The sequence below is a fragment of the Vipera berus genome (assembly GCF_964194415.1).
Source record: "Vipera berus genome assembly, chromosome: 11".
NCBI classification, from domain to species: Eukaryota; Metazoa; Chordata; class Lepidosauria; order Squamata; family Viperidae; genus Vipera; species Vipera berus.
The window spans coordinates 4,615,086-4,642,883 of NC_138214.1; the positions used below are offsets into that span (position 1 = coordinate 4,615,086).

General features: G+C 41.6%; 1 protein-coding gene across 1 annotated transcript; it reads right to left on the reverse strand.

The window, feature by feature from the left end:
* Positions 1-4,478: 4,478 nt before the first annotated feature.
* CUL4B (cullin 4B) lies at positions 4,479-26,870 on the reverse strand. The gene is made up of 21 exons (XM_081336511.1): positions 25,491-26,870; positions 24,113-24,682; positions 21,479-21,594; positions 18,853-18,956; positions 18,444-18,513; positions 17,635-17,708; positions 16,582-16,744; positions 16,392-16,481; positions 16,164-16,246; positions 15,571-15,638; positions 14,204-14,322; positions 13,499-13,691; positions 12,297-12,401; positions 11,009-11,119; positions 8,806-8,891; positions 8,361-8,468; positions 7,894-8,007; positions 7,124-7,229; positions 6,845-7,017; positions 6,021-6,173; positions 4,479-4,673 (listed from the first exon to the last, which is right to left on the reverse strand). Exons 1-21 carry the CDS (start codon positions 25,549-25,551, stop codon positions 4,578-4,580), a joined length of 2,763 nt encoding a protein of 920 aa, XP_081192637.1. The 5' UTR covers positions 25,552-26,870; the 3' UTR covers positions 4,479-4,577.
* Positions 26,871-27,798: the final 928 nt, after the last annotated feature.

Genomic DNA, 27,798 nt, shown 5'->3' on the forward strand with positions numbered 1-27,798 from the left:
TTCAGGGCTTTTAACTGCAGATTCACAATGTAGATACACCACCCAAGCTGGCCTTAATATGCAACGTATTCAACAAAGAAATGACGGCTTGGCATGTTAATCCAGGCATAGACTTATCAGAGTATGTGCGGCACAAAAACATGTTCCCAGAAAAACAAGCCAGGTTGCACCTTTTAATTCTGCCACTTGAGAACTGCAGATTAGAAAGGTATCTGTGCCCCCCCCAAAAAAAACCTTGGGAGATAGGAACAATCCACCAACCTATTTTGAACCAATCCAACTTTGAATCAATCCACCAATCTACTTTGCGCTATGCCAAAGCCCTTGTTTTCATAGCAAATTCAGAAAAAAATGATTCCAATCAACTGGCTTAGCAGAAGTTAACAAAACAAAAACAAAGCATCAAGGTTTATTAAATGAGCTGGATGCGTTTTCCCCAAGAGTAGCCTTGTAGTAGCACTTGCAACAGTTGCACGGAGTTTCCCACTGCATGAAATTAAGGAAGGGCCATTTGCAAGACAATGCTAATTAAGAAACTTGCTCGTTTGCAATCTGCTAGTTAGCATTGCTTTGCATAAACTAAGATGGCAACTCAGCCAAGTCTAGCCTACATCTTTTTGTTGGTGCCAAAAGATTCACTCCCGTTAGTCAAAGGCAAAATGCTAACTTGCTAAAGCACTTAACTAGCCCAGTACAGGCAGTCCTCAATTTACAACGGTTCATTTAGTGACCATTTGAAGTTGCAACGGCACTGGGAAAAAAAAAAGGGCTTAGGACCGTTTTTCACACAACCGTTGCCGCATCCCCATGATCACGTGACGAAAATTCAGACGCTTGGCAAGAACCGGTTCCTGCTTATGTCGGTTGCCGTTTTCCCAGGATGTGATCGCCTCTTCTGACAAGCAAAGCCAACGGGGAAGTTAGATTCACTTAACAACCATGTGACTAACTCAACAACTGCAGCGATCCACCAAACTGGCACGAAAGGTCGTAAAATGGGGCAAAACTCACTTGCAAAGGTCAAACAGAAATTTGGGGCTCAATTGTGGTGGTGGGGGGTTGAGGACTACCTGTAGTGATTTTTTTTTTAAAGGGGAGGAACTAGACAAGGGGTAGGCAACCTTGGCTCTTTTATGACTCGTGGACTTCAACTCCCAGAATTCCTGACCCAACCACACTGAGGAGAAAGGGAAGAGGTTTCCATGCTGACTCAGGAATTCTGGGAGTTGAAGTCCACGAGTCATAAAAGAGCCAAGGTGACCTACCCCTGATCTAGACCAACTTCAGCTAGAAAAGCGAGGCCGAAATGCACCATCCACATAAGCTCGCTCCATACCACACACGACCCAAGGAAGAGTTTAGCAACACAAAACTGTTTATTTATTTATTAAATGACACAAAATACCTAGATAACAGACTCACTCTTTTTAAAGGACATGTATTTACATTATTTACCAAAGAGACTCTCTGTACCCATCCACTTTTACTTATGAAGCGTTTGAAAATTGTTTCGGGTTTTGGTAGTTTGTTTGCATTGAAGGAATTAATGTGGGCATGTCCTCTTTGCAGACCTGTGTAAATAGAACACTTCTATGCAATAAACAAGCACAATCTTAAATAGCCTACTGAAGTGGCTTCTTAAAAGAAACTGGATTATTATTATTTTTCCCCTCCCGCTGCTGTCTCTTCCCTCCCTCCACCCGCTGCAAAGATATTCTTTCCAAAGAATGTGTTTATACAAAAAAGTATATTACATTTTTGAATGCTGCTGGACTCTTTAGTTTTAAACATTTAGGGAGGTGGAGGAGATGCTCTTTTGAATATATATATATCTATGAAGTCACTAAAACTAAAAGTGGTATTTTTCCAATGCACAAAACCCTCCCAGAAACATTTTATTTTGAAGAAAATCAGAAAGACAAATGTTTTGCGTTTTTGGAGAAATCGAGACAGGAACACATGTTTAAACACACAGAAATGGGGCACACATTAGACAGGTAAGATGAGCATCTGAATGATGAATAAAGGTAAATAAAGCCACAGCTAAAGTAACATTAACAACTGTCTATTTTCTTTAAATTAACTATATTGTACTTTGGCACCTTTGTGTATACTATAGAACAAATAATTTTGTACAACACCTTTGCCATTCATTTTGAATCGATGTTGCTTAAACTTAAATCAGCAAAAAAAAAGGAAAGGTAAAATAAATCATTTTGTTGGATATAAAGGTTTTTTTTTTGTTGTTAAAAATCCTTCAAACTAAAACCAGCAGAAATTCCGATTTCATACAAAGGAAGCTGCTATAAACTGCATGCAAGAGGAAAAAAGATTTTAAAAATTGTATGGCCAGACAAGCTGTGGGTCTCTTCTTTAGCCCCCAGCTGGAGGGGGGGGGAAAGTGAAAGTATTTCTATATACATATCTATTATAAATATTTTTATGGCTCCATACAGCAGGCACATGATGCCAGCAGAAAGAAACGTTGCTGGCCAATATGGCTGAAAAATAACTATTATTCAGCATCACTCAGGGGGAAATGATTTGGTGAACTGACTTGACTATGAATATTTTCTCCTCCTTACAGTCTCTTTAAGGGAGAAAAAACAACCCAGAATCACTCTAGGATTGGAGAGAGAAAGACAAAAACAATTCCTGTGATGAATGTTTGTCTCCCTGAGTTCCAAGACACAGATGTGCCAGCAAGATGGCTTGCTAACCTATAGGAAGGGTAGACGTTCGTATTTAAAGGTCGTCGTTCTTATGCAGGAAATATTCATTTTCTAGATGACCGGATTAAGGCGGCCATAAAGATCTCAAATTGCACTGGAGGTCTGTGCCAGGAAGGGAGAAGGCAGCTTAAAAATCTGAAAAAATTTTCAAACGAGTGTTTCTGTATTCGGCGAGTTATGGGAAACCCTGCCAGATCAGCGCGGAAGGGCCACAATTACGATTAGCCCTGAATTTAGCTGTTCAGAAAGGAGACAGTGTTTTTAAAGAGCCTGATTAAAAACAGGATTTTGGATGCAGTGCATGCGTGCAGGTAATGAAGCAGGATCTTCTGGCAGCAAAAAACAAACTCACGTCTACCCACAGATTTGGTGTCATGAAAAGCAAGGCAGGTAGGCTACCGAGAGGCTGCCGTGATTCAAAAGCAGCGTTTGGATGCTCTTTCACACCATCCTGAGGGTCTCAGAATTGTTCACACTTGGAAGAAGATCACCGCAGAACGTGGAAGAGCTGGTGAGCAGCTCTTGGAATTTCCCTGCCACCGAATGGGGAATTCTGGAACTTAACAGCCCTACACTAACAGGAAGTTACCAGGTGAGGAATCAATTATGTTGGGAATCAATCCAGCCTCTCTAGGAATGCCCCCCCCCTCCTTCCCCCTCCCCAGAATCCAGCATGACTCAAATGAAGAGAGAGCAGAGGAATTACTCAGGCCGGTGTTTTTCAAACTTGGCAACTTTAAGATGTTGGACTCAACTTCCAGAATTCCAGAGTCAGCAAAGTCCACACACCTTAAAAGCTGCCAAGTTTGAGAAATGGTGCTTTCGGCTGCAACTCTCTTCCTATTTGTAGCTAGATGGGTTGTAGAGTGCTGCCTTATAAATACCTGTTCAATTCTTTAGTCTAATAATAAAACATGTGCAGTTTGGCAGAAGTATAAAACCTCGAATTTTGCAAAGGGGTGGTGGTGGGAAGAAATAAAACATCCAAGGCAGCAATCACATTACACCCTGACGTTCATTAATTAAAGTTTCCTTCTCTGAAATAACCAGCCTCTAAAAATTTCCCCCCTCCGCAATTAACTCTGATACCATGAATTGTTTTATTTTTAAAAGTACTTACATTTCAGGATGAAGGGAGTAAGAGCAGTAGCAGCCTACCACCCTTCAGCTTTTCACAGTAATATTTGCACCGCAAATCCAAGCCTTTGAGGCAGGCCTTTTTCTCAACCTTAGAAAAATCCAGAGGTGTGCTTTTCTTTCTAACACCTACAGAGCAATTTATTATGTTTAGGAATACGAGAGCGGCTTTTGATTCTGAAGACCGCCAATCCACACAGGCTTTGAGGTCCGATAAAACCCAGTATTTTTCGTATAGTACTTGGAAAATTTGCATGCAGTTTAAGCCTCGTTTTTTTTTTTTAAAAAAAGGTTGTAACTTGGGGCGTTTGCTTAATAAAATCGCTACGCATTTTAAGTTTTTTTTCAAAATGGGAGGAGAGCGATGTGCTAAAGAGACTGTCCCTTTAGACCTGAAGGAATGGGTGGAATTACAGACCAGATACTTGCTTACAATCTTCTGCAGTTCATACCAAAAATCATGCAAAGAGTTCAACAGCATTCTTTGTAAAAATGTAAATACTACTCTTTAAACAGGCATGTAAAGCCACTGAAAAAAAGACCACTCGACTATATTTCTTCCCCCTTGCCCGTCATCCCGTTAGGCTGCTTTCATTCAGTCACTGGTAGTAGAAAAAGGTTAATTTAATGGGATCAACAGGCTCGTTTATCCATCAGTAACCAAGAACATCAGTGTGCAGAAAAGGAAAAAAAAGGCTCATTGTGTGTTTATGCAATGTAGTTGTACTGATTGGGGTTCTCCTTGTCTCTTTCCATGTAGTCTCTGTCAATTAAAGATTCTATTCTCTTCTTAAGGTCAGCGGGCTGAAAAGCAATACGAGAAGTTAGAAACAATGCATAAGAGGAAAAAAACAGATTTAAAAGAACTGATGAAGCACGTTTAAAAAGACACATTTGACATCAGCATGCTGGTTTTATCTGGTGCGTCTGGATTGACAGGACTGAAATGTATTCGTACTTTTGATGTCTACAGAATGCGGACGTGTATTTAGCTCTACCTAGCTAAAGGTGGCTCAGTGGGTTAGGACGCTGAGCTTGTCGTTCAGAAGATCGGCAGTTTGGCGGGTCAAATCCCGAGTGCCGCGTAGCAGAGCGAGCGCCTGTTACTCGTCCCAGCTTCTGCCAACCTAGCAGTTCAAAAGCACGTAAAAATGCAAGTAGAAAAATAGGGACCACTACGGTGGGAAGGTAACAGCGTTCTGTGCGCCTTTGGCATCTAGTCATGCCGGCCACATGACCACGGAGACGTCCTCGGACAAGCGCTGGCTCTTCGGCTTTGAAACGGAGATGAGCACCGGCCCCTAGAGTCGGAAACGACTAGCACGCATGTGCGGGGGAACCTTTACCTTTACCTAGGTAAAGAACTACTTTTGACTTTATTTGAAATGGAAAGTTATTACCTTGAGAAAAGCCCCTGCCACCCTAAAAGAAGGAAATCATTTAGCTAACCTGGATGCCAAAGTAAATGGATGGTTTGATTTTCAAGGAAGCACTACCAGAAGCAAAGGACGGTTACATTTGCCCAGAATTCTGGCTTATTAGTGAGTTTGCACGCTGGTCCTGCCAATCTAATCAGTCTGGCTAGATCTCTGTTAATGGGCACAGCTAACAGTCAGATAGCTCCATCTGTAGTAGTTTCACTGAATGCAACCTAACTCTGGTTTGTTCCTGTCAGGTGAAGCCAAAGCCAGAAACAACAAATTGTCCTTAGCTTTAGAACCTCTTTTGAGAATAGCAACTCAAACATTCACAGCTTGAACAAAAGAGTTATTTTTGTTCCATCACTTATAAAGAGGAGCCAACGGACAGAGTAAAGCCAGTTTGGCCCAATGGTGAAGGGTACAAGGTGGAAGAGGTAAGTTCTAGTCCTGACTAAGGCATGAAAGCCGGCTGGCTGACTTTGTGCTGGTCCCACCTCACAGTCACAGGGTGTTGTTGTGAAGAAAATAGGAAGAGGAAGGAGTACTAGGTATCTTCACTGCCTTGAGATATTTATAAAAATAATCAAGGCTGGATAAAAATAAATAAAACAAGGGGAACAGCATGCAACATGATGATGTTTATTTGCTGATAAGCCAAAATTAGGAAGAGCTGTGTCTCAAACATACCCTCTACTTAAGAATTAAGCCCAGACATATATAAGAGATCTACCTTTACTGGGAATTTCAGCTGGTTGTACACTTCAGAGACAAGCAGGTTGTGGGTAAGTGTCTTGCGCATTTTCATGATTCTCACGATTGCGGCATCAATTTGGTACTGGCGATCCTGAAAAACTCTCTCCGTAGTGCTCGCTTGTTCTTCTACCTGTGGAAGTCAAGAAAAAACAAAACAAAAGTTTGGCCTATGAAAAGCGAACAGGAGGTGAATGCAGCCTTTCCCAGCCTGGCACCAGGAGATACAATTCAAAAATCTCAGAAGGCGTCAGGTTGGAAAAGAGCAAATTAATTTAAATTATACTTCATTTATGTTTGGGATGTTTAATAGTATCAGGGTTTGGGTTTTTAGGGTATCTATTTCTATACAGAAAGGCCGAGCGCCAAAGAATTGAGGCCTTTGAACTGTGGTGCTGGAGAAGACTCCTGCGAGTCCCTTGGACTGCAAGGCAATCAAACCAGTCAGTCCTAGAGGAGATCCACCCTGACTGCTCTTTAGAAGGCCAGATCCTGAAGCTAAAACTCAAAATACTTTGGCCACCTAATGAGAAGGAAGGACTCACTGGAGAAGAGTCTAATGCTGGGAAAGATTGAGGGCAAGAGAAGATGACAGAGAACGAGGTGGCTGGATGGAGTCCCTGAAGCAGTAGGCGTGAGCTTAAATGGACTCCATAAGATGGTAGAGGACAGGAAGGCCTGGAGGAACGTTGTCCATGGGGTCGCGATGGGTAGGACACGACTTCGCAGCTAACAACAACAATTTCTTTTAGACCAGTGCCCAAGGGATATTTCTGAAGGAAGTCTGAAAGGAAAACAAATTACCGTTTCCTTCATCTGGATCTGATTGATTTTTATCCGGAACAGCTTATGCCTGAAGTCATCGTTGCAAGTGAATTTGTCTCCATCTTCCACGTCTTTGCCTTTGGGACTTTTCGCCAGCACTCGGGCCTTGCCGCAGGCTAACGACTGGAGGGTCCGCCTTAGCTCTCCGTCCTCTGTAACACAGAGAGAAGACAAACACACACAGAGAGGGAGAGGCGTGCACACGTCAGCATCTGAGCTGCGCCTGCTCAGACGTCACAAGCAGCCACCGACACTGACCTATTCCAGTTGCTTGTTTTATTTCTTCTAAGCTGAATTCTTCGCCTTCGTTAAACATGAGTAGCACTAAAGTCTGGAACAAAGACACCTGGAGCTCTTTCTTGCCCTGCCGGAAAGAAAACAAGAATTGAACAAAGCCACGTCGAGTGCCTTTCATGGTGTGAAATACTTGCTTCCAGATGATCTGTGCCAGAGTACTTGCAGAGATAACATCTGTAATTATCGCTGTCATTATCACAACACGAAAGGTCTTATAATCTATGTCGGCATTTCTCAACCTTGCTTGCGTGAAGATGAATAGAATAGGAATAGAATAGAATAGAGATGGAAGGGACCTTGGAGGTCTTCTAGTCCAACCCCCTACTCAGGCAGGAAACCCTATACCATTTCAGACAAACGGCTGCCCGATCTCTTCTTAAAAACTTCCAGTATTGGAGCATTCATAACTTCTGGAGGCCAGGAGTTCCACTGGTTCTGTGTGGACTTCAACTCCCAGAATTCCCCAGCTAGCCATGACAGTAATATTGGTACTGAAAAAGTGACTTACATCCGGTCTTCGCACTTATGACCATTGCAACTGCCTTGCTTAGCAACAGAAATTCTAGTCCCAAATATGGTTGAGGACTATCTGTGAAGCATTTCGAGTTCAAGGCAGCTGAATAGTTTAGGGACCCAAGTAAGATTTGCTTAAAAAAAAATTTCTGGTACGTCTTTCAAAGCTGCAAAATGATTTCCACGTATGGGAAAAATTACCCCAAAGCAAACGTTACCTCTTTAAATTCAGCTTTCAGCACACAGTGTCCTAATGTTGATTGCCACTGAAGTTTCCTGCCGCTGTGTTTTCCCAGATAAAAAGTCTTAAATATTTCCTGCAGCTTCACCATCTAAGCAGAATGGAAATACAGACTTTAAAGATAAAATAAACCTACTACTTTTTAATTTATTTATTTTCTTTCTCTACTTCCTTGCTGTTTGACTCAAGCTGAACCTATAATTGCACTTTTTAATCCGAGTGCCGCCTTCGCTAAATGATTTTCATACCGGCAGTTTATAACAAAACCAATTAGATTTATGTGCTCACCTCCAGTTCTGAATTGTTAGTTTCACTGATTGAAAAAGGGGAATCATAACCACACTGATAAAGTTTAATTATTAACTACGGCATTCCTCTCCTTATCTGATCCTTGAAGAATTAAGAGAATTCTTCCATTTCAAAACTACTGTACAATTGTCTTACCTCTGACGGTAGGTGGACCTCCATAGGCACGTACGTAGGCCAGTAGCCCATAGTCAAGATATTCACGGTGAGTTCAATGTTACCGGGTACATTCTGATTTTGCATATACTACGGCAGAATCCAAGACATAAAAAAGGACCGTTCAGAATTACAAGCACATTTGCATTATTTTCCCCAAACTACTTAGAAAGGACTTCTTTGAGGTTTGCCTCATTTGATTCTCGCAGCACTTTTAAGGGTCCTGGGAAACTGGCAAGGTCACCAGAGAGTTACATAATGAATCAGGGACCCAGTTCTTTTATCCAGGACTTCCCCACAGTAACTCCATAGTAAAATATGAAGGGTATTACAAAAAAAAAAAAAAAGAAGACTAGGAGAATAGAAAGAGAAGGTGCAGGGAGGAGATGTTTGCAAAAGGGAAACGTGGCAGACTCTGTGTCCTTACTTGCTTAAACTGTATCATAATATCTTTAGAGAGCTCCATGTCTTTAAACATTCCTTCAAGTTTGCTGGTGAAAGCTGCGCCACATTCTGTAAGAAAGGAGTTAAGTTAAAAGCATTATTAAAAAACATTTTATCCTCATCACTTGGCACCTGCTTAGTGACGCACGTTCTTTCTTTTTTTCTTTCTTTCTTTCTTTCTTTCTTTCTTTCTTTCTTTCTTTCTTTCTTTCTTTCTTCTTTCTTTCTTTCTTTCTTTCTTTCTTTCTTTCTTTCTTTCTTTCTTTTTTATTTATTTATTTTTGGGACTTATATGCCGCCCTTTCTCCCGAAGGACTCAGGGCGGCTAACAACAATAATACAAATGTTAAAAAAAAGATTAAACTAACAAGCCGCAGTGATAAAATATTAAAAACATTTAATATTTAAAGGTCTTCCTGCAACTGGATGCTTTTTTTTACAAGTATTCTGTTTTGGAACTGCTGAAGATTGTGGTAGCATTGTTAGCCCAATTGTGGCGGCAGATACACGATGCAGGCAGTCCTCGACTTACAGCAGTTCATTTAGTGACCATTCAAAGTTACAACAGCACTGGGAAAAAGTGACTTAGGACCATTCTTTTCAGACTTAACTACCATTGCAGAATCCCTGATCACAGGATCCAAATTAATAACACTTGGCAACTGGCTCATATTTAGGGCGGTCGCAGTGTTCCTGGGCTCACGGGACCCCCTTTTTGCCACCTTCTGACAAGCAAAATCAATGGGGAAGCCAAATTCACTTAACAACCGGGTTACAAACTTAACAACCGGAGTCATTCGCTGAACAACTGTGGCAAGAAAAGTTGTCAAGTGGGGCGAAACTCCCTCAACAAATCTCTCCGTTAGCAACATAAATTTTTTTTGGGGGGGTCTATTGTGATCGTAAGTTGAGGACTTCCTGTGGCAGACCAAACTGCAGAAGTATAGGATAGCACCTTATAAGCATCCTAAGACAGAGACGGGCAACTTGTCCACCTGTAGGGTCAGAAGGGCTGGGCATAATTTGACTTTATCGTAGCAAATGAGCTGCAAACTTTCCTCTAGTCTGAGGCAGAAGGCACAAAAACCTATAGTATAACCACTCAGTTGCCAACTGGTGCAGAATGCGGCCGCGCGAGTTGTGATGGGGGCTTCCCGATACTCCCGTGTAACACCTCTACTCTGTGAGCTGCATTGGCTTCCGGTTGCCCTCCGGGTGAGATTCAAGGTGCTGGTGATGACCTATAAAGCCCTAAATGGCGAGGGTCCGGGATATTTGAGGGAACACCTGCTGCCAGCATCAAGTTCCCTTCGTCCTGTGCGCTCCCACAGGGTGGGTCTCCTCAGGGTGCCGCCGGTAAAAGACTGCCGGCGGGTAACACCCAGGGGTAGGGCCTTCTCTGTGGGTGCGCCTGCCCTTTGGAACCAGCTGCCGGTGGAGCTTAGGACTGCCCCTGACCTGCATTCATTCCGCCGGGACCTGAAGACCTGGCTCTTTGAGCTCTCCGGCCCAGGCTGAGAATTTTTTAACCGGGGTTTTTATTTTAAGGGATAATTTAATCTTTTTTAATTGTTTTTTTAACTTTTGTATTTGTATTGCTGATTTTAAAATACCCTGTAAACCGCCCTGAGTCCTTCGGGAAAGGGCGGTATATAAATCTAAAAATAAAATTAAATTAAATTACGAACAATTCTCCCAAACTCCGAAGGGGGGGAGGGGGAACAAAATACCATCCTTGTTTTACTAGACTGACATTGCATTACTGCATTACAAGGTATGGCAGGCAACAGCTGTACTTAGGTTTTATAAACAAAATGCAATATATTTGTAAGCATTTCACTCATTCTGCGCTTCGGTTACAGGCTAGGAAAACCAACTGCACAGGAGTCTTGATTTAAGGCTGTAAAACAGCTTCAGGAGATTCAATCTTAGATTTAAAATGCAGAATGTGACACAATTAGCATGCCAGGATTAGACAGGAAACACCCAGAAAAGAAATAAAATTTATGAATGCCTGTAACCATTTTTGCAAGCAGAAAAGCTTCACCAGTTCTGTTTTGTTTGTTTGTTTTTACGTAGGTTTAACTTTGTATCGGAAAAGACTCCTTATTAAAATGGGTAAATTGTCAGGTTACAAGTGACATGAGCAACATTTGTGTAAGGTGCATTAAAAAAAACACGCTTACCATGTTTGAGTTTTGACAGCATGGATTTTTCAGCATCTACAGATGCACTTTTGCCTACCAAGAGTCGCTTGGCGAGATCTTTTTTGTAAAAGGCCTCAAAAACATCCTTTCCTGTAGAAACAGAAAGTTGGTTTAGACCAGGGTGGGGAACTTGGACCCTTTTATAACTTGTGGACTTCAACTCCCAGAATTCCTGAGCCAGCATGGCTAGCTCAGGAATTCTGGGAATTGAAGTCCACAAGTCATAAAAGTGCCATGGTCTAAACCCTTGGTTTAGACCAGGGGTCAGCAACCTGAAACAGTGAAAGAGCCACTCAGAACCGGTTCCCTCACAAAAGGAAAAACTGGGAGCCGCAAAAAATGTGTGCGCATGTGTGTACATGCGCACATGCGCAGAACAGGATTTGACTGAAGAGTGGAGCCAAGGCGAGATATGCACCTACCCTGCATATTTGAATTGATTGAACTTTTTTAGTCCCACTTTTTTTTTTGGACTGCACATGGCAGAGGACTGGGAGCCACAGGAGACGGCTGAAAGAGCCGCATGTGGCTCCGGAGCCGCGGGTTGCACACCTGTGGTTTAGACCCATCATTAAAGCAGAGATATCCAACCTTGGCAACTTTTAAGACTTATGAACTTCAACTCCCAGAATTCCAGGAGTTGAAGTTCACAAGTCTTAAAGTAGCCAATGCTGGATACCCCTGGTCTAAAGCTGTCATGTAATAGACCTCTAGGCATCAGCAACTTGTTGGTTTGGGATTTTTCTTTTGTTCTGGGCATCACCAATTTGCACTTCCCCAACCCAATTTGTTTTGAGAAAAGGGGAAGGATGGGCTTACTAGCTAATTTTATTTTATTTTTAACTTGTCCAATGAAAATTACAAATTTGAATGAACAAACTTAAAAAAAACAACACCAAAATATGATGGGGTGATAGGCAAGTTAGTGCACTTATGCAGGTCCCCTTAGGAGCCTCTTAAAATATGGGACAAGGTCCACAGAAGTTCAGTTGGAATTAAAACGGTGAAAGTTAGTAGCTGAGAGAACTGAATCGCTTAGGATATTCCAGACTTTGACAACTCTTACAAAAATCAATACAATCAAGTTTAAAGCGGTTTACGTGAAGTTTAAAGCGCTTGTTTGCAGACGTTATGTTATGATTAAAACAAAGAAAAAAACCCCAACCACTTACAGGTAAGACATTAATAGGCACAACGTTGTATGCAACACCTAAATCTGTTCACAAGCAATGGCTGATCAATATTAAAAAGAAAGCCCAGCTCTTACCATAAATGAATCTAAATATGATCATTATTTTATCCAGCATTTTTTCAAGCTCTTCATCAGTAGCTTCTTTGTTGCCCGCCCGAAGTTTTGAATCCACATATTTAGCTAGAGATGAAAAGGGGGGGGGGGGGAAGAGAGAAACACACCAGGGGTGCAGATTTGAATAATGGATCCAAATATTTATTCAAGATCATAGATAGGGAACAGTCCCTTTGTTCATCTAACCGACAATCATTTATCCTAAATTAACCCCAATTCTTTTAGGCTTAGGCCAGGAGTGGTTGAAGCAGGGAGTGAAACCTGCAGCCTGAAATTTTTTATTTTATTTTTTTATTTTTTAAAAAAATCCCATTTATATCCCGCCCTTTTCCGAAGACTCAGGGCGGCTTACAATCTAAGAAGCACAAATCAATGTGCTTAGCAGTAGCCTTCATTCTATGTATATGCCTGCTTATTAGGGCTTTCGGCCCCCACCCCCAGCGGCATTATTACAAAGTCAGCTTAATTGCCCCCAACAATCTGGGTCCTCATTTTACCTACCTTGGAAGGATGGAAGGCTGAGTCAACCTTGAGCCTGGTGGGACTCGAACCTGCACTAATTGCGGGCAGCTGGTGTTACTTAAGGAGGCATTAGCCCACTGCTCCACCAAGGCTCTATTTTGACTTATGACTTGTTTTTCGGGTACCACCGTTGCAGCCTCCCTGCGGTCACTTGATCAAAACTCAAGACACTTGGCAAGGGATTCATATTTATGATGGTTGCCGCGTCCCGGGGTCATGTGATCTCCTTTTTGTGACCTTCTGACAAGCAGTGTCAACGGGAGGAACCCGATTCACTTAACAGGCGTGTTGCTAACTTTTAACAAGCTTGCCTCCAGAAATCGTGGGTGCTCTATCATCACTGGAGGTTTTTAAGAGGAGGAAACTGGAAAGTCACCTGTCTGAGATGGTATAGGTTCTCCTACTTGAGCAGGGGGCTGGACTAGAAGACCTCCAAGGTCCCTCTATTCTATTCTATTCTATTCTAGGACTACCTGAATTTTTTTTTACATCTCTTTTTGAAGCTACAGGCATCAAGAGGCTGAATCCCAAAACCGGGACATCCTCCAGCCCTGAACACAAACAACCTCGGGGATTTTGAGTTATAATCCCTTTTAACATCCTATCTGGCAACTCCTGGAGGAGGAACGATGCTGCTGTACCTATGAGTTCAGCGGGTTTATTGGGTCGCTTGTTGATGAACGTTTCAAAAGCTTCTTTCATGGCGTTGACAAACTTCTCGTTTTTCAAAAAACAGATGTCGATGATGTGATCCACTTTATCCTTGAAATCTAGCAGCTCCTGGACCATCGTTTTGTCCTTTTCGGGATTAATGACAATGGTGCTACCAAATGCCTAAAGAAACATGAAAAAGGGTGTTTGTTCTTAATATAATTGATAGCAAGTTAATAAAAACAAAAAAACCCAAACCCCTGAAGATTCCAAGGAAATTAGCAGCAAAACCAAGTTAGAATGCCTATTTATATGCTAGTCTTGTCACGCTGTTTTAGAGAGAACCATTTTGTACTTGGGTAGAAATGCTTCCCAAATACAAGAATTTCCTGAAAACATAAGCAATGAAAATGCTCCATTTGGGAGCAAAATCCCATTGATTCAACAAAGATAAAACCTTCCCACTGAAGTTGCAAATTCCTTGGAGGAATCAATACAGGTTAGATTATTTTAACAGACCACCCAACTTCAAAATGCCACGATTTATGCAAGTGAGGTGTCTATGTGGGAGAAAAAAATACATGTAATTTTCTTTGACCTCTACGTTCATAACCATGAAATTATTTTTGTTTATTTTAACAAATCTAAATTTATCCCTACAACTTAATTTAAGAAAATTAGCCAGGCACAATTACCTTTATGTATTCAATCCACTGCTGTAAGAGAGCCTGTACTCCATTTTTGACCCTGCTAAACAACTGATAGAGTAGTGACAAATCTTGAATTCGATTTTCATCCAGGAGATGATTTAAACCTGCAAAAATTAAGGTAACACGATTCTAAGTTCATGCAGGCTGACTGAGACAAAACATTTCAAACTTAAATTTGAAATGGGAGAAAAGAACATTTTATGTCTCCAGAATTTTCTTGGTGGAAGAATATTTAAAGCATAGTGTTTCAAAAAAAATATAACACCGTGTTTAGACAGAGCACATTCAAGACTTTTAATAGTCTGCAATGTTAGGAAGGATTAAAAAAAATAACCCACTTTACTTTCAGAAGCATTTCTGAATTTTCATAAGAGTTCCCTTGACAGGATTTCCATCTGTAATAATAACCATGATTCCAGCAAAAGCTGGCTAGGGTTGTCTGATAAACCTCTATTAACAACTCTTTATGAGAGCCCCTCTTAAATTTTGGTCTGGGGTAAAGCAGTGGGCCGGGCGATGGCATAACACGGATAGGATCATGTTATCTGCATGAGACAGATCAGGATTTTCCATATTCTGTTAAGTTTGGGAGAATTATAAGATTCTTCTTCTTATGTGTTGAATCTATTTTAAGATTTAGAATACCACTGTTGTTTGGTTCCTGCCTCCAAATGGGGGGGGAGGCAGAATGACCCTTATTTTTAGCAGCTGCAAAAAGCAGGGGTCCCCAACCTTGGCAACTTTTAAGAATTCCACAAATCTTAAAATTGCCAAGGTTGGGGACCCCTGGCATAGAAGGTCTAGAGCTGCAAATAAAGATCCTGAGTAACCTCCCCCCCTCCAATTCTTAAGATTTCCCCTTAACATAATCTTTTGTTTTATGGAGCACAACTCAAAGTTTAAAAGGGAAAAAGTGAACTGTCAGTCACCTGAAAGCTTTCCACATTTTCTCTGCCCTGGTAAGATAAATAACTAAGGCTTGGCCAACGTTGTGCTTTCAAACCCTAGAGCTGGCAGTTGAGTCTGATCCAGCCACCACTGTCCTTTTGAAATAGCTGCATCCGTATTTCCCTTGGCTATTCTTAGCAGAATAAATAATAAGTAAATTAAATAATAATTTAATAAAAGTAAAGTAAAGTAAAGAAGTCGGTATTGCAAAGCACAACCAACGGCATTCTTTTGTTTCCTTTCTTCCCATAAGGGGAATGTGACCTGCAGGTCCCGCTGGAATACAGTGTGTGTGTGGGTTTGTCAGAATCAGCACCTGACTGGATTATTTCCACCCATCTTAGGGAACCAAAAGCCCCGAAGAAGCAGTAAGCAAAGATTTCTATAAAGATAGATGGATTTACCTTTCTGTAGAATGGATGTTAAATGTTCACCTAGCAACTGTTTTTCTACAGTGGCAATTAGAGGTTTCCTACAGGTAAAAAAAAGCATTTAGAATTACAAACCTATTATTAACCAATTAATCAGAATAGAGCTGGGAGGGACCTTGGAGGTCTTCTAGTCCAGCCCTCTGCTCAAGGAAGAGACCCTATACCGTTCAAATTATCCATTTAATCCAAACACCAGGAATTGTCACAGTTTAAGCACCGACATTTTCCAACCACATTACCGTGGTCTATCCTATTTTTTTTTAAAAAGCTATTTTGCATTCTCTTTTATCTTTCTTGCCTTCTTTAGAGGGGCAGAAAACGAGCAGAAACAAAAAGCCACTGAACAGGTACGCCAAGATTCACGCTCTTTGGGCTCTGCAAGTGGACATCTATCATTTCTTGTAACAGAATTGACAAGAAGAGGTCAATTTCAAACAAAGCAGCCCCTGATAATTAAGATTACTGATATTACAGGGTGCTGTAGGGTTGGGGAGAGAAGCAAAAATAAATAGGGTTTTGCCACCAGGAACCTAAGTGGCCCCATAAAGAAAGCCACAAACACTTACTGAGTGCTTTGATCCAGGTAAGTTATAATCCTGTCTGCCTCTTCTTCCAAGCGTTTATTGACATGATGGAGATATTCTGGGACCTGGAAGATTTGAGTAAGTTATGGAGAAAAATTGCAACAGACAGAAACGGGGATTTCTCTGGAAGGGTGGGGAAGAGGGAAAGACATTTGCTCACAAGAGGAGGAGTTAGAACTGGTGCTTCGGAGTTAATAATAATAAAAGTACCTCTCTTTCTTGCATGAGCCGCTGTCCTTCTGCGGCGTAGAGACGGTTGGTTTCTTCCAAGAATCTGTGCTCAAAAGAATCCTGATAAATCTGAAGGGAACAGAAACAGATCGTTCCTTTCAGAATGCTCCCACAGCTCAAGTCTCAATACGTTTTTTAGGCAAATTTTACCACGACGGATGGCTCTTACTTGCAAATCTGAAAGCATGCTTAGCAGGCTGCGAAGCAGACTCCTGCCGATAGCCTCGCCGTTTCTTTCTCTCTCGATCAAGAGAAGAATGCCATCAATGGTTTTGTTTTGGACTTTCTGGTCGCTAATTATATGAGTCCTAAACAATTCGAGACCCATATCCCTGAAAGGGTGGAAGGAAAAAAGAAGAAAAAAAAAAGAACAAAAGAGTCGGCTGTTGTGTTCGCTGGTTTTACTAAGTCATGATTTAAGCCAATTACAGGTGGTCCTTGACTTACAACAGTTCATTTAGTGACCATTCAGAGTTACAACATCACTAGAAAAAGGGGCTTAGGACCATTTTTCACACTACTTATAAAACCACTGCAGCATCTCCCAAAAAAAAATCACGTGATCAAAATTCAGGTTCTTTTGACAAATGGTGCAAATTTATGACGGGCGCAGTTGTCTCCCGGGGTCACGTGATCCCCTTTTGCAACCTTCTGACAAGCAAAGTCCATGGGGAAGCCAGATTCACTTAACAAGCGTGGTTAACTGATTCACTTAACCACTGTGGCAAGAAAGGTCATAAAAATGGGGCAAAACCCACTTAACGACTGTCTTGTTTAGTGACAGAAATTTTGGGCTCACTTGTGGTCGCGAGGACGACCTGTAATGAAGAAGTTGTTGCTTTGGGAGAACGTGCTGATTTATACCCCACAGCTTATAACCACAAAGGTGTGTAACTTGAGGAACCAGGTAAGCCACTTCAGACATTACAGGTGAGACCCAGGTAACATTCTAGTCATCATGTTGGCCTCACATTCATTATGACATCAAAGAGTTTGCTACTTATTTGAACCGGCTTTTGAATACAACCCAAACCCAGACATTTTAATGAAGGTCTTGGCAGGAGGGAATACACGAACGAAAGGGAGCACATTTTCTTGTTTTGTTAAGGTTCTCTACTCACTGTGGACGTGCCGTCACTCCACCCGGATAGAAAAACTACTAATCAATAGCTTGACAAAGAGTTCGGAAGTGGAAAGTCAATACTACTTTTTTCGCACTCACCAAATTGATGGCAGCATTGAATTTTGGAGAACGTAGGTTCGATCCAGGAACAAAAAGATACTTCTAATCATTATCTGTAAGAAAGAAAGAAAAAAACCCGTCACATGTTGACTAATTTTAAACTCTATATTTATTGGATGAATAGAACATAAGATCATTTAACTGCCTTCGTCCAGATACATCAATTTGGAAGGGAGAGCCACTTAATTGAAGGGAATTTACTTCCAGATATCCGTGCTTATTGACTGCCAGTGTGAAAAGTCAAATACTTCACAAAGAACTTATGGACAGCAGCACAGATCTTTTTAATGACCCCCACAGGTAAATATTTCAGGGTGTGTGTGTGAAAGGTATTCTCAACAGGTCTCCCATTTCCTGTTGAGAAAAAAAAATTTCTAGAAGTTTCTGCTATTCACTAACCTTCAACAGAAAGAGCTGATACAGTTGAGATAAACCTGAATCCAATTCTTAAATTCCCCTCAGTATGACTCCCCTCCAATCCTTTTTTTTTTTGGACATAGTTAACAATACAAAAAGATTAGTTAAACTGTCCATGAATGCTCAATCCTCTTTTTCTGAGGAGCCATCTAATCCAGCCGTGTCCAACCTCAGCTGCTTTAAGAGTTGTAGACTTCGGCTCCCAGAATTTCCGTGTCAGCCATTCTTAAAGTTGCCCCCTTCATCTAACCCTTCATGCAGTCTCAGATAGACCCAGTTCCTCCAGGGAAAGTTTTCAAATGCCATAGATAGAAGATACCCATCTTTAGTTCCAAGCTTTTAGAAACTTTTAGCAAACAAAGAAGACTTACCATCTGTCTACAGTGGTCTTGCCAACATTTGTCTATTTTCTTAAGAAAAAGAACGCTGTCCAATGAATCCTTGAGGAAGCAGTTAAGAATATTTTTTAAAAACAGTGGATGTGTCATTGACACCGCTTTAGTGGAAGCTTACTTATTAGCTTAATATTCTGCTCCCAAATGTTTAAATGTGAGTATCCACGTACACATGGCAAGTTCCAGGAAGAATGTGCCATATTCAGTTTAATAATTAAACTGATTAGTTGGCAAGTAACATAAATTTCTCTTCTGCTGGAATATTTTAAGGTACTTTGTAGTTGCCAAAAGTACCACATTTCTTAATCCATGAGGATTGCTAAAAATGGTTGACAAAGTTCCAGGATGCTTTCCATTTGTATGGAATATTTATTATAAAGGATATTCTCTGAACTGATGGATCTGTGCTTTGATATGGTCTTCACAAATCTGCCTTAATTGCTTGTACAAATTTGCAGAAATTTTGTAGGAGCAAAGATTTTCAACAGCCTAAAAAAAAAAAAAGGAAAAAGAAAGAAAATAGAAGAATTACATCTCTCACTTTCCTCCTTATTTTGCCTAACATATCAGCAATGGAGAATGCATTTTCTGTTTACCAGCAGAGGAAGCAAGGTGTCAAGAAACAATAGGTGTGTCTCAATAGTTTGACATGTGGAGAGAGAGAGAGAGAGAGAGAGAGAGAGAGAGAGAGAGAGAAAACCTTAAACCCCTGCCAGGACTTGGATAATGGTACTGAAAAAAGCATAATTAGAAGTAGATCCATTTACCAGTTCTGCTGGTCTTAGGGAGAATGGTTTTATTTAGTCTTTAGTTACCAGCAACCATGTGGCTATTTTTAACTCAAGGTATTAAAAATAGACCCAGACAAATCATGTCGACAGAAAATGCAGCTGCTTTGCTTTCCAAAATATAGCTCTGAATATATACTAAATCAGAGGGTCTGCTAAGGCCTTGATAGAATTCCACATATACATATATGTGTGTAATGGTGGACACTCACATGCACACACAGAACCTGAACAAAACAGTGATAGAGCACATGTAGTTTCTCTCAATTCTTTCAAAGACATTAAGTCACCTTGGTTAGACAAAAAGCTAAAAGATTCTTTTAATAGTTAAGATGCTTTTCCTGATAAACTGAATGCCTCCCTTAATAGGACTAGTGGCTCAAGGACTATTCCAGCATTACATGGCTTGTCAAAGGTTGCACTTGCAAATCCGGTATGTAAACTGGCTTTCTCTAGAAAACTCAGGTATGAAAAAGATGCCTTACATATCTGCAAGGTCCACATTTTTAATCCATAACCCCACAAACCAGGTCCAATTTTGGTTCAACACACTCTGGGGATTGCTGTGAGGTTCACAAAATGGATGCTAGCAAGCTGTACTTTTCTGCATTTAGATCACGCGACAGTGAACACAAGATTCATACCATTTTAAAAGACAATGCCGATGGTCTTATAAAATTTCAATCACTTTTGTTTTTAATTCCAACCTATTCAACTTAAAAACCCTCCGATGTAATCCTTTTTTAATAGTCATGCTTCATATAGAAATCAGATTTTTCTGGCCTAAGGAAATAATGCATCTATTTGAAATAAACAGTAGTTTTCAAGATCTAAAATCCCACAGTTTCACAATGTTCCTGGTGGGTTGTGAGCGCACTATTAATGTCCTGCCAAATAACACCAAAAATCTGCACCTGATATCCTTGGAAGGTAAAACTAAAAGGGAAGATATAAACAGACTGCGTTTGAGGGCGATTTATAGAAGCACGCATAATCATATTATGAAGTCTTAAGCAAAGTCTTAGTGGATTTTAACGTATGTTAAACCAACTGCAGAGAGATTCTTCAGGATATATCAATAAGGCTTGCCGTACTCCTACTAAATCCCACTGATTTACCAAGTCTTCATGTAAAAGCTAATTTAATTCTCAATTTAACCAGATGTAGCATTTTCTTCATAATACTAATCCAGAACTTTAAACCAATGACGATCAGTAAAATCAATACATGGAAAAAAGAGCTGATATTTAAACCATGAAGAACAGAGAATGAACCTGTTAAAATATCCATGAAATGTATCTATAATTAAATACTTAAGCAAGTTTAAGTTTTTAAAATAGAGGATTGCGAAAAATTTTCAAGCAGTAGAATACTTATTACTGTGAACATTAAACCTTATGATAGTAAACTACATATCAACGTCTTAGTATTTTTAACTGTACAGAGTTTAAATATTTATATAATAAACCAGCACTTTTTATAACAAAATTTATTTATTTTTGTTCTAGTACTTAACAAAGCTAATAAGATAAAAGATGTGCACTGAGGGCAGAGCTTGAAATATTTTAGCGTTGTTCTCTGATTTTCAAATCGGTAGTCAGAAAGGCTTAATTTATCCCTTTGGAGACTCTGTTGGGCACTTTCTGGCTTTTTTTCAATGAAAGGAATGGACGTGTTTGATTTGTTGGGAAGTAGTTGATAATGGAACTTTTACTGGTGGATTTTATTTATTAAAATTTCACATCACCCAATTCCCTAGAACCCTGGGCGCTTCACAGATTAAAAACACACAGAATAAAAGAATACCATGATAAAAACAAAGAACAAAAAAGGGCACAAGCTAGAAAATAACTAAATCAAACCAGCATTACCCAGAAGGGGGATTCAATCATTCCCAAAGGGGGAATTCTGCCCTGTATCTATCAAGGCAATGGTGGCCCAGGCCAGCACGGCATTGCCAAAAATGGCACACAGAAAGTCAAACGGGAACATTTCACAAAAAACAACTTTATATTATAGAATTTCCACAGGGAGAAAGCATGAAGATCAGCTCATAATGAATTCTGAGGATGTTCTTGTTACTTTTCTCATTTGTCTAACTGAGACTGCATCTCATCTAGAAAGTGAACATGGGACCTCAACCACATCCTAGAAAGTGGAGAAAATCCTTTGAATTTTTGCAAGGTCCACTCGTGAATGGAAAGCACATCCACAAATGCTTACCTGGTAAAGTTCTTCCAAGTTGTACTTAATCGAAGTACTGTTCTGAATTGCTTCTACAGCCTCTTTCAGTTTTTGCCAGGTTTCATCTGTATAATTTTCAGGCAATTTAGGTTTATCTGGAAGAAGACAGAATTCTTTACAGCAAACATATCATTTAAAATCATAGAAAACTTGATTTGGTGTAGCACTTGTAAAGCCTACGGTAATGCTTCCAACAGTAACTTCAATAATTTCTTTTGGACAACCTCATAAACCAGAAAGAATTTTTATACGCAGAGGTTAAAAAAAAGTGATGTAGAGTACCAATTTTTGCTTTGTGAGCGAGAGAGGTAATTTTGGTGATTTGGCCCCTGATAAAAGCTCAAATGCTTCAAACCAATGAACAAGTCAGTAAGGTTTCTTAGTGAGGATTTATCAGTATATTAATACAGAATACTGATTGTGATTCAGGTTTTTTTGTAACGCAAATTGAAGATGAATGTTATCTACTTGGATATTTCTTCCTTATGTCTTGTCACAATGTCTCAGATCAATTTCAGAATGCCTAAAAATTGAGTACCTAATCTGTTCAGCTTCAAAATCACAAGTTTTTCTTGCTTGTTATTTTGTACCAGCTTAAAATAGAGAAAATCAACTAGGGACAGCTGATTATATTGGCTTTCAATGACAGATCGTACATGATGTATAATTTTTATTTTTTTTAATCCCATTTATATCCCGTCCTTCTCCGAAGACTCAGGGCGGCTTACAATTTAAGCACAAACCAATGTGCTTAGCAATAGCCTTAATTCTATGTATATGCCTGCTTATTAGGGATTTCGCCCCCCCACCAAGCGGCATTATTACAAAGACAGCTTAGATTTAGATTACATAAGTCAAAAAAGAAACAAGCAAACTGTCAGCAGAATATTGATCTATTGTATGTAATGAGTTATAAATTAAAATTATCATTATCAACTGAAAACAAGGAAATGTACAAATTGTCTATAAAGGCAGAAATTGCTCTATATAGCTCAATGTTTTAAAAAATTCATTGTATTTCTTCTACAAAACGAAGGCATGTCTGAGTAATTTGTTAATATACAAAAGTTATTTAACAGAGACAGCCAATACAATATAAGATGCATTTATTGCCTGAAACAAAATTACAAAACATAGCTTTAATTCTTCTTAGAACCAAAAACTATACAGGCAGGAAGTAATACAATGTATGAGAAACATATTTAAAATGTCAATTTATTCCACATAATGTACAATATAGTATCTTTTGTTTAAGAAAACCATGTTTAATGTATGTTTTTCTCCTAGATTATGCATAGCGTTAAGTACTCTAACACTTTTCAACTTCACAGCCACAGAAAATTACCAAAGAATCTAAAGGTATTTGTCTCAACCTTAGAGGATCAGAATATCCACTTGTTACTTTATCCATTTCAAAATTATGCCAGGATAATCTAGTTTCAACTTGAGTTAAAATGAACATCAAATCCTCTCCACTCTTGATCAATTCTGGAAGATTTTCCAGATCAGTTGGGGGCAAATTGTTGAAAAACATTTAAAGAATTCCCTGCTTTCTTTCTCCACCGGTTTGGATGACTGCTTAGGGGCAAAGCCAGCCCTGGGCTAGTCACTGGCAAACCAATTTTGAAAAACCTTACCAAGAAAATTGCAGAAACTGGAACTGGTCCAGTTTCCAAGAATCAAAATGTGACTCAAAAGCACGTAATAATATAGAAGACAATACGAAGATCTGCAAATGAAAACAGATGACTGTGGCAAAAGAAAGCAAAGATAGTATCAAAATTAACAGGCCCCTTGGATGTCATCCCAAAACAACTGGAGCACCACTTGAACATCAGCATTGACAAAATCACCACCAGTCAATTGCAAAAGGCAGTTTTATTCAGAACACAGCTTACATCCTGTGATGATATCTTTAATATTATTAAACAACCCCATCTGCTTATCCCAGTTTCTTAGGTAGATTAAAATGGCAAAATCAGTCTGATCATCTGCCTGTGTGATGAATCATAGTAATAAAAAATAATTACTGTAACAGACCCATGGGAAAGCAAACTGATTGTAGAAAGGGAAAACACAGCATCTCATTTTGTACTATTCTGCTCTAATACAAACTAAAACTCTACTGCATAGATTCACATATCTGAATTTGACAAAGCATGCAAGACAATATCCATTTGCCTATATAAACATTTATGTCCACCTAAGTAAGCAGTTTCTTCAAGTTGCCATTAATATCTATTTATATTCAAAATACTTATATCCATCTCTTTTAATAACTCGAGATTTTGCCGTACTCTCCAACTGCATCCTATACAGGATGTACAAATGAAGGGAGACTAGTTCCTTCCTCAGTGGTTCCCATTGACTACTGTTCAACAAAAGGACTATAATACAGGTAAGAAAGCACCTTTCCCCAAACCTCTGAAGATGTCTTCCTTTCTTATAAGCTAGTTGGTTTTTGCATGTAGGCAGAAAACCTGCTACACTTGGGAATCAAGCTGTAGAGGAACAAATCCTGTGCCAGGGGCTACAGTGATAAACGTGCCTTACGCTGCCGTTTCCCCTTCAGATACAGACGTTAAGAGATTACGAATGACAGCAGCTGGTTACCTTTAAAGTTCTTGATCACTAACTTCTTGGCTGACCCAGGTTTACTGTTCGCAAAACTGGAGACAGTGGAGGAGGCAGCTTTGGTCAGGCCATTGGCGTGGTGTCCCACAGCTACTGAGGAGATTAAGAGGCTTTTGTTTTTGAGCTGCTGGTGCTGCTGCGAAGAGGCAGCCGGCGACGAGGAGGACGAAGAGGAAGACTCCTCCGCCATCTTCACATCCAGTCCGATAAAATCCAAGGAGTCCTCAAAACGCAGCTTCTTCTGCAGGTGATGGTTGGAAGAAGCAACCACTGAGGAGGAGGAGGAGGAGGAGGAAGAACAGGAGGCCGTGGAGGCCGTGATAATGAGAGCGGGCAAGGACGAGCTGCTGTTTCTCGAAAGAAGGGACGAACAGGAGGAGATGGAGTCAACGTCTTCTCTCTCACTACTGCTGCTATTACTATTTAGCTTTCTCTTCTTGGTGGTGGAGGAGGAGGAGGAGGAGCTGCTGCTACCATCCGTGGCAGGTCTGACCTCCTGAGCCGCCGCCGCTGCTGCTGCTGCTGCTGGGGGGTTGGGGGAAGAGAAACCTGTGGGAAACATGAACACCACAGAGGTGAGCAGGCTGAAGGGCATCAAATCCTCCTGGTGTGACGGACACGCAGTGAGGGGCGGGCGCAGCGCTGGTCACGGAAGGTCGCGGCCTGGTGGTCGGGGGGGGGGGGCAAAGGGACGGGCGAGGCCTCCTTCCCCGCTTTTCCTTCTGGGGGGTGTGTGGTGGAAGCGCCTGGAAGCGTCTCCCCTTCGCCTCTCGGGGCACTTTCCCTCTCGCGGCGGTGCCAAACGGGCCGGGCCCCGCTTCCCTAGCCCGCCCCCGACTCCGCGAGGCCTGGCTCGGCCACTCTGCCCCTTCCTCAACGGACAGAAGTGTGGGGGGAGAGGGTCCTCTCGGTCTCTCCCGCCCGGGGGCCGCCCCCTCCTCTCCCTCTCACTGTCGCCCGGCCTCGGGGAGCGGGGGGGGGAAAGCGAGCTCCCTTCCTCCGCCCGCTTCTTTCGCGGCCCGCAGAGGGGAAGGAGGGCCGCCGGGCGAGGATCGCCGCTTGTTATTGTCAATACTGGAACGGAGAAAGCTGGGGGCCTAAAGATGGCGGCACATCCGGCCGCTCGGCATGCCGGGAGGCCGCCCGTCCGGAAGCGCCGCCGGCAGGCTGGCCAAAGAGGCCGCCGCGCCTCTCGCGACGCGCTCGGGCTGGGGAGGGAACCGGCGGGGGGACACGGGGAACCGGGGTCCGGCTGGCCGCTCCTTCCCCTTTTCCCGCCCTCCGGCCCGGCCCCGGCTTCCCTCCCCCGCCTCACCCCGCTCCCTGGCGCCCACTTCCCCTCTGCCCTCTGCCCTACCGGAAGTGATTGTGTCGCCGGGCGGCTGCTGGAGCGGCGGGTGCCTGGAGCGCCCGGCCATGGCGCGCCGCGCTGGCGGGCCGACGGGCTGGCTCGGCCGGCCACCTGGAGCGCTCCTAACGCCGAGGGGGAGCCGGGCGGCCGCGTTCTCGCTAGGCGGGGCGACCCCGAGGCTTCGCCGGCTCCCGTAGCGGCGCCTCCTCGGCTTCCTTTCCCTCGCCGTAGTCCAGATGCCGGGGAGCGGGGGGGGGCTAACCCCTCGGGATTGAGCCTCGTCGGCTTCCTTAGTTGGGGGGCCCTCTCACGTGACGAAAAGCGGAAGCGGAGTGGGAGAACGGCCGGCGGAGCCACCCTTTCCTTCCCCAACCAGGAAGAAACGGGCAGGGGAAAGCTTTGGTCCCCGCCTCCCGGCTCTCGTGGGTTTGCCCGTCGGGGTCGCGCGCGCCTGTCTTCTTCCTCCCTCCTTCCCTCCTTCCCTCCGCCCAGGGCCGGCTCCTGGCTCTGCCTTTCGGAAGCGAGGAGGAAGGGGCGGGCGGTGAAGTCGGCGGCCGGGCCGAGAGGCTGCCGCAACTGGATGCTTTCCCCTCCCCATTTCCAGCTCGTGGAAACTCAGCGGCTTGAGCAAACTCCCATTGGGAGGAACAGGAAACCATAATAATAATAATAATAATAATAATAATAATAATAATAATAATAATAATAATAATAATAATAATAATAATAATAATAATAATAATAATAATAATAATAATAATAAAAAATAGATGGGTTCTTGAAGCCAGGATTTGTGCTCGACTCCTGATTTGTGCGTTGTGCGAGGTTTAAAATAAAACACCTAAAATGCACCTCTGGATACTTCCTGGTATTCTTTTTATTTTTTTAAAGGGCAGCTTAATATCAATGAGCTAATTTTGAGGGTTTTTGAAGAATGGTCTCTTTGATCTCATGTTTGTAAAAATAGGATGGCTTCAATTTTCACAAACTCCCATCGGTTTGAAGCTACTTTAAAGAGACTTTTTGTTCTTTAATTTTTTTTAATAAGGTGAATGATTAACTTGCCTTTTCTTGGTGTTCTGTCTGCTCACTAGAGCAGAAATGGGTATAAATTGTAAAAAGTCCACTTTTCAGGTTATTCTGTATACTGAAGTTCTCTCTGTGTGTAGTTCATGTTCTTTATACCATAAAAGGATAAGTATTTTGATTTCAGTTTTTCTTATTTTTTCTAAATTTATACTTTTTTAATATACTAGCTAGTATATTTTCATCTGTGTTGGTTTTGAAGTTTCTGAACCTGTATCCAAAGCGTTAACTTTAAAAATAAAAATTGCAGATTCAGCTTTGAATATTTTTTTATTCATAAATGTTACTGACATCCATCAAAGTAAGAAAGGTGAGATATAGATAAATCACATTCTAAGGTTAACCAGCTTTGCCTCCTCTACTAATCTAGTGAGATGGGAAATAAAGATCTTTATGGCTGACTCCAGGGCTAAAGCCATTGCCTCCTGCCCCTAGGTAACCAGGTCCTATTTAGACATGAAAACTTGGGAGATTGGAAGCAAATAGCAATTAGTACCATAGATACCAACTAAAATAGTGGTGCATTAAGCCATGGTTTAACCAAAGATCCCAGAATAAACATGCTGGCTGGGGAATTCTGGGAGCTGAAGTCCACATATCTTGGGAGTTGCTAAGGTCATTGACAGAATAACTACATTTCAAGGAATTGCTAAGATTGAGAAAAACTGATAATAAAAGCTGCAGGTGGGCTTATATTCCAGCTGACGTATTGGATACACTTTACATTGGATGCCCCTAAAAAGGAACATTAGGATCAAGCCAAAAAGCAGAACCGACCTATAAGTCACAGGGACATGCTGGGAATATTAAAGCCTGATATTCAGATAGTCCTTGGTTACGATCACAACAGAGCCCAAATTTCTGTTGCTAAGCGAGACATTTGTTAAATGTGTTTTGCCCCATTTTACGACCTTTCTTACCACAGTTGTGAAGTGAATCACTGCAGTTGTGAAGTTAGTAACATGGTTGTTAAATGTATCTGGCTTCCCCAATGACTTGGTTTGTCAGAAGGTCGAAAAACAGATCACATGACTCCGGGACACTGAAACGGTCATAAATACGAGTCAGTTGCCAAGTGTCTGAACTTTGATCGTTTGACCATGGGGATGCTGCGATGGCTGTACGAAAAACGGTCATAAAGTCATGTTTTCCAGCGCCGTTGTCACTTTGAATGGGCACTAAACGAACTGTCGTAAATCAAGGACGACCTGTATATTTCTCCAGGTTT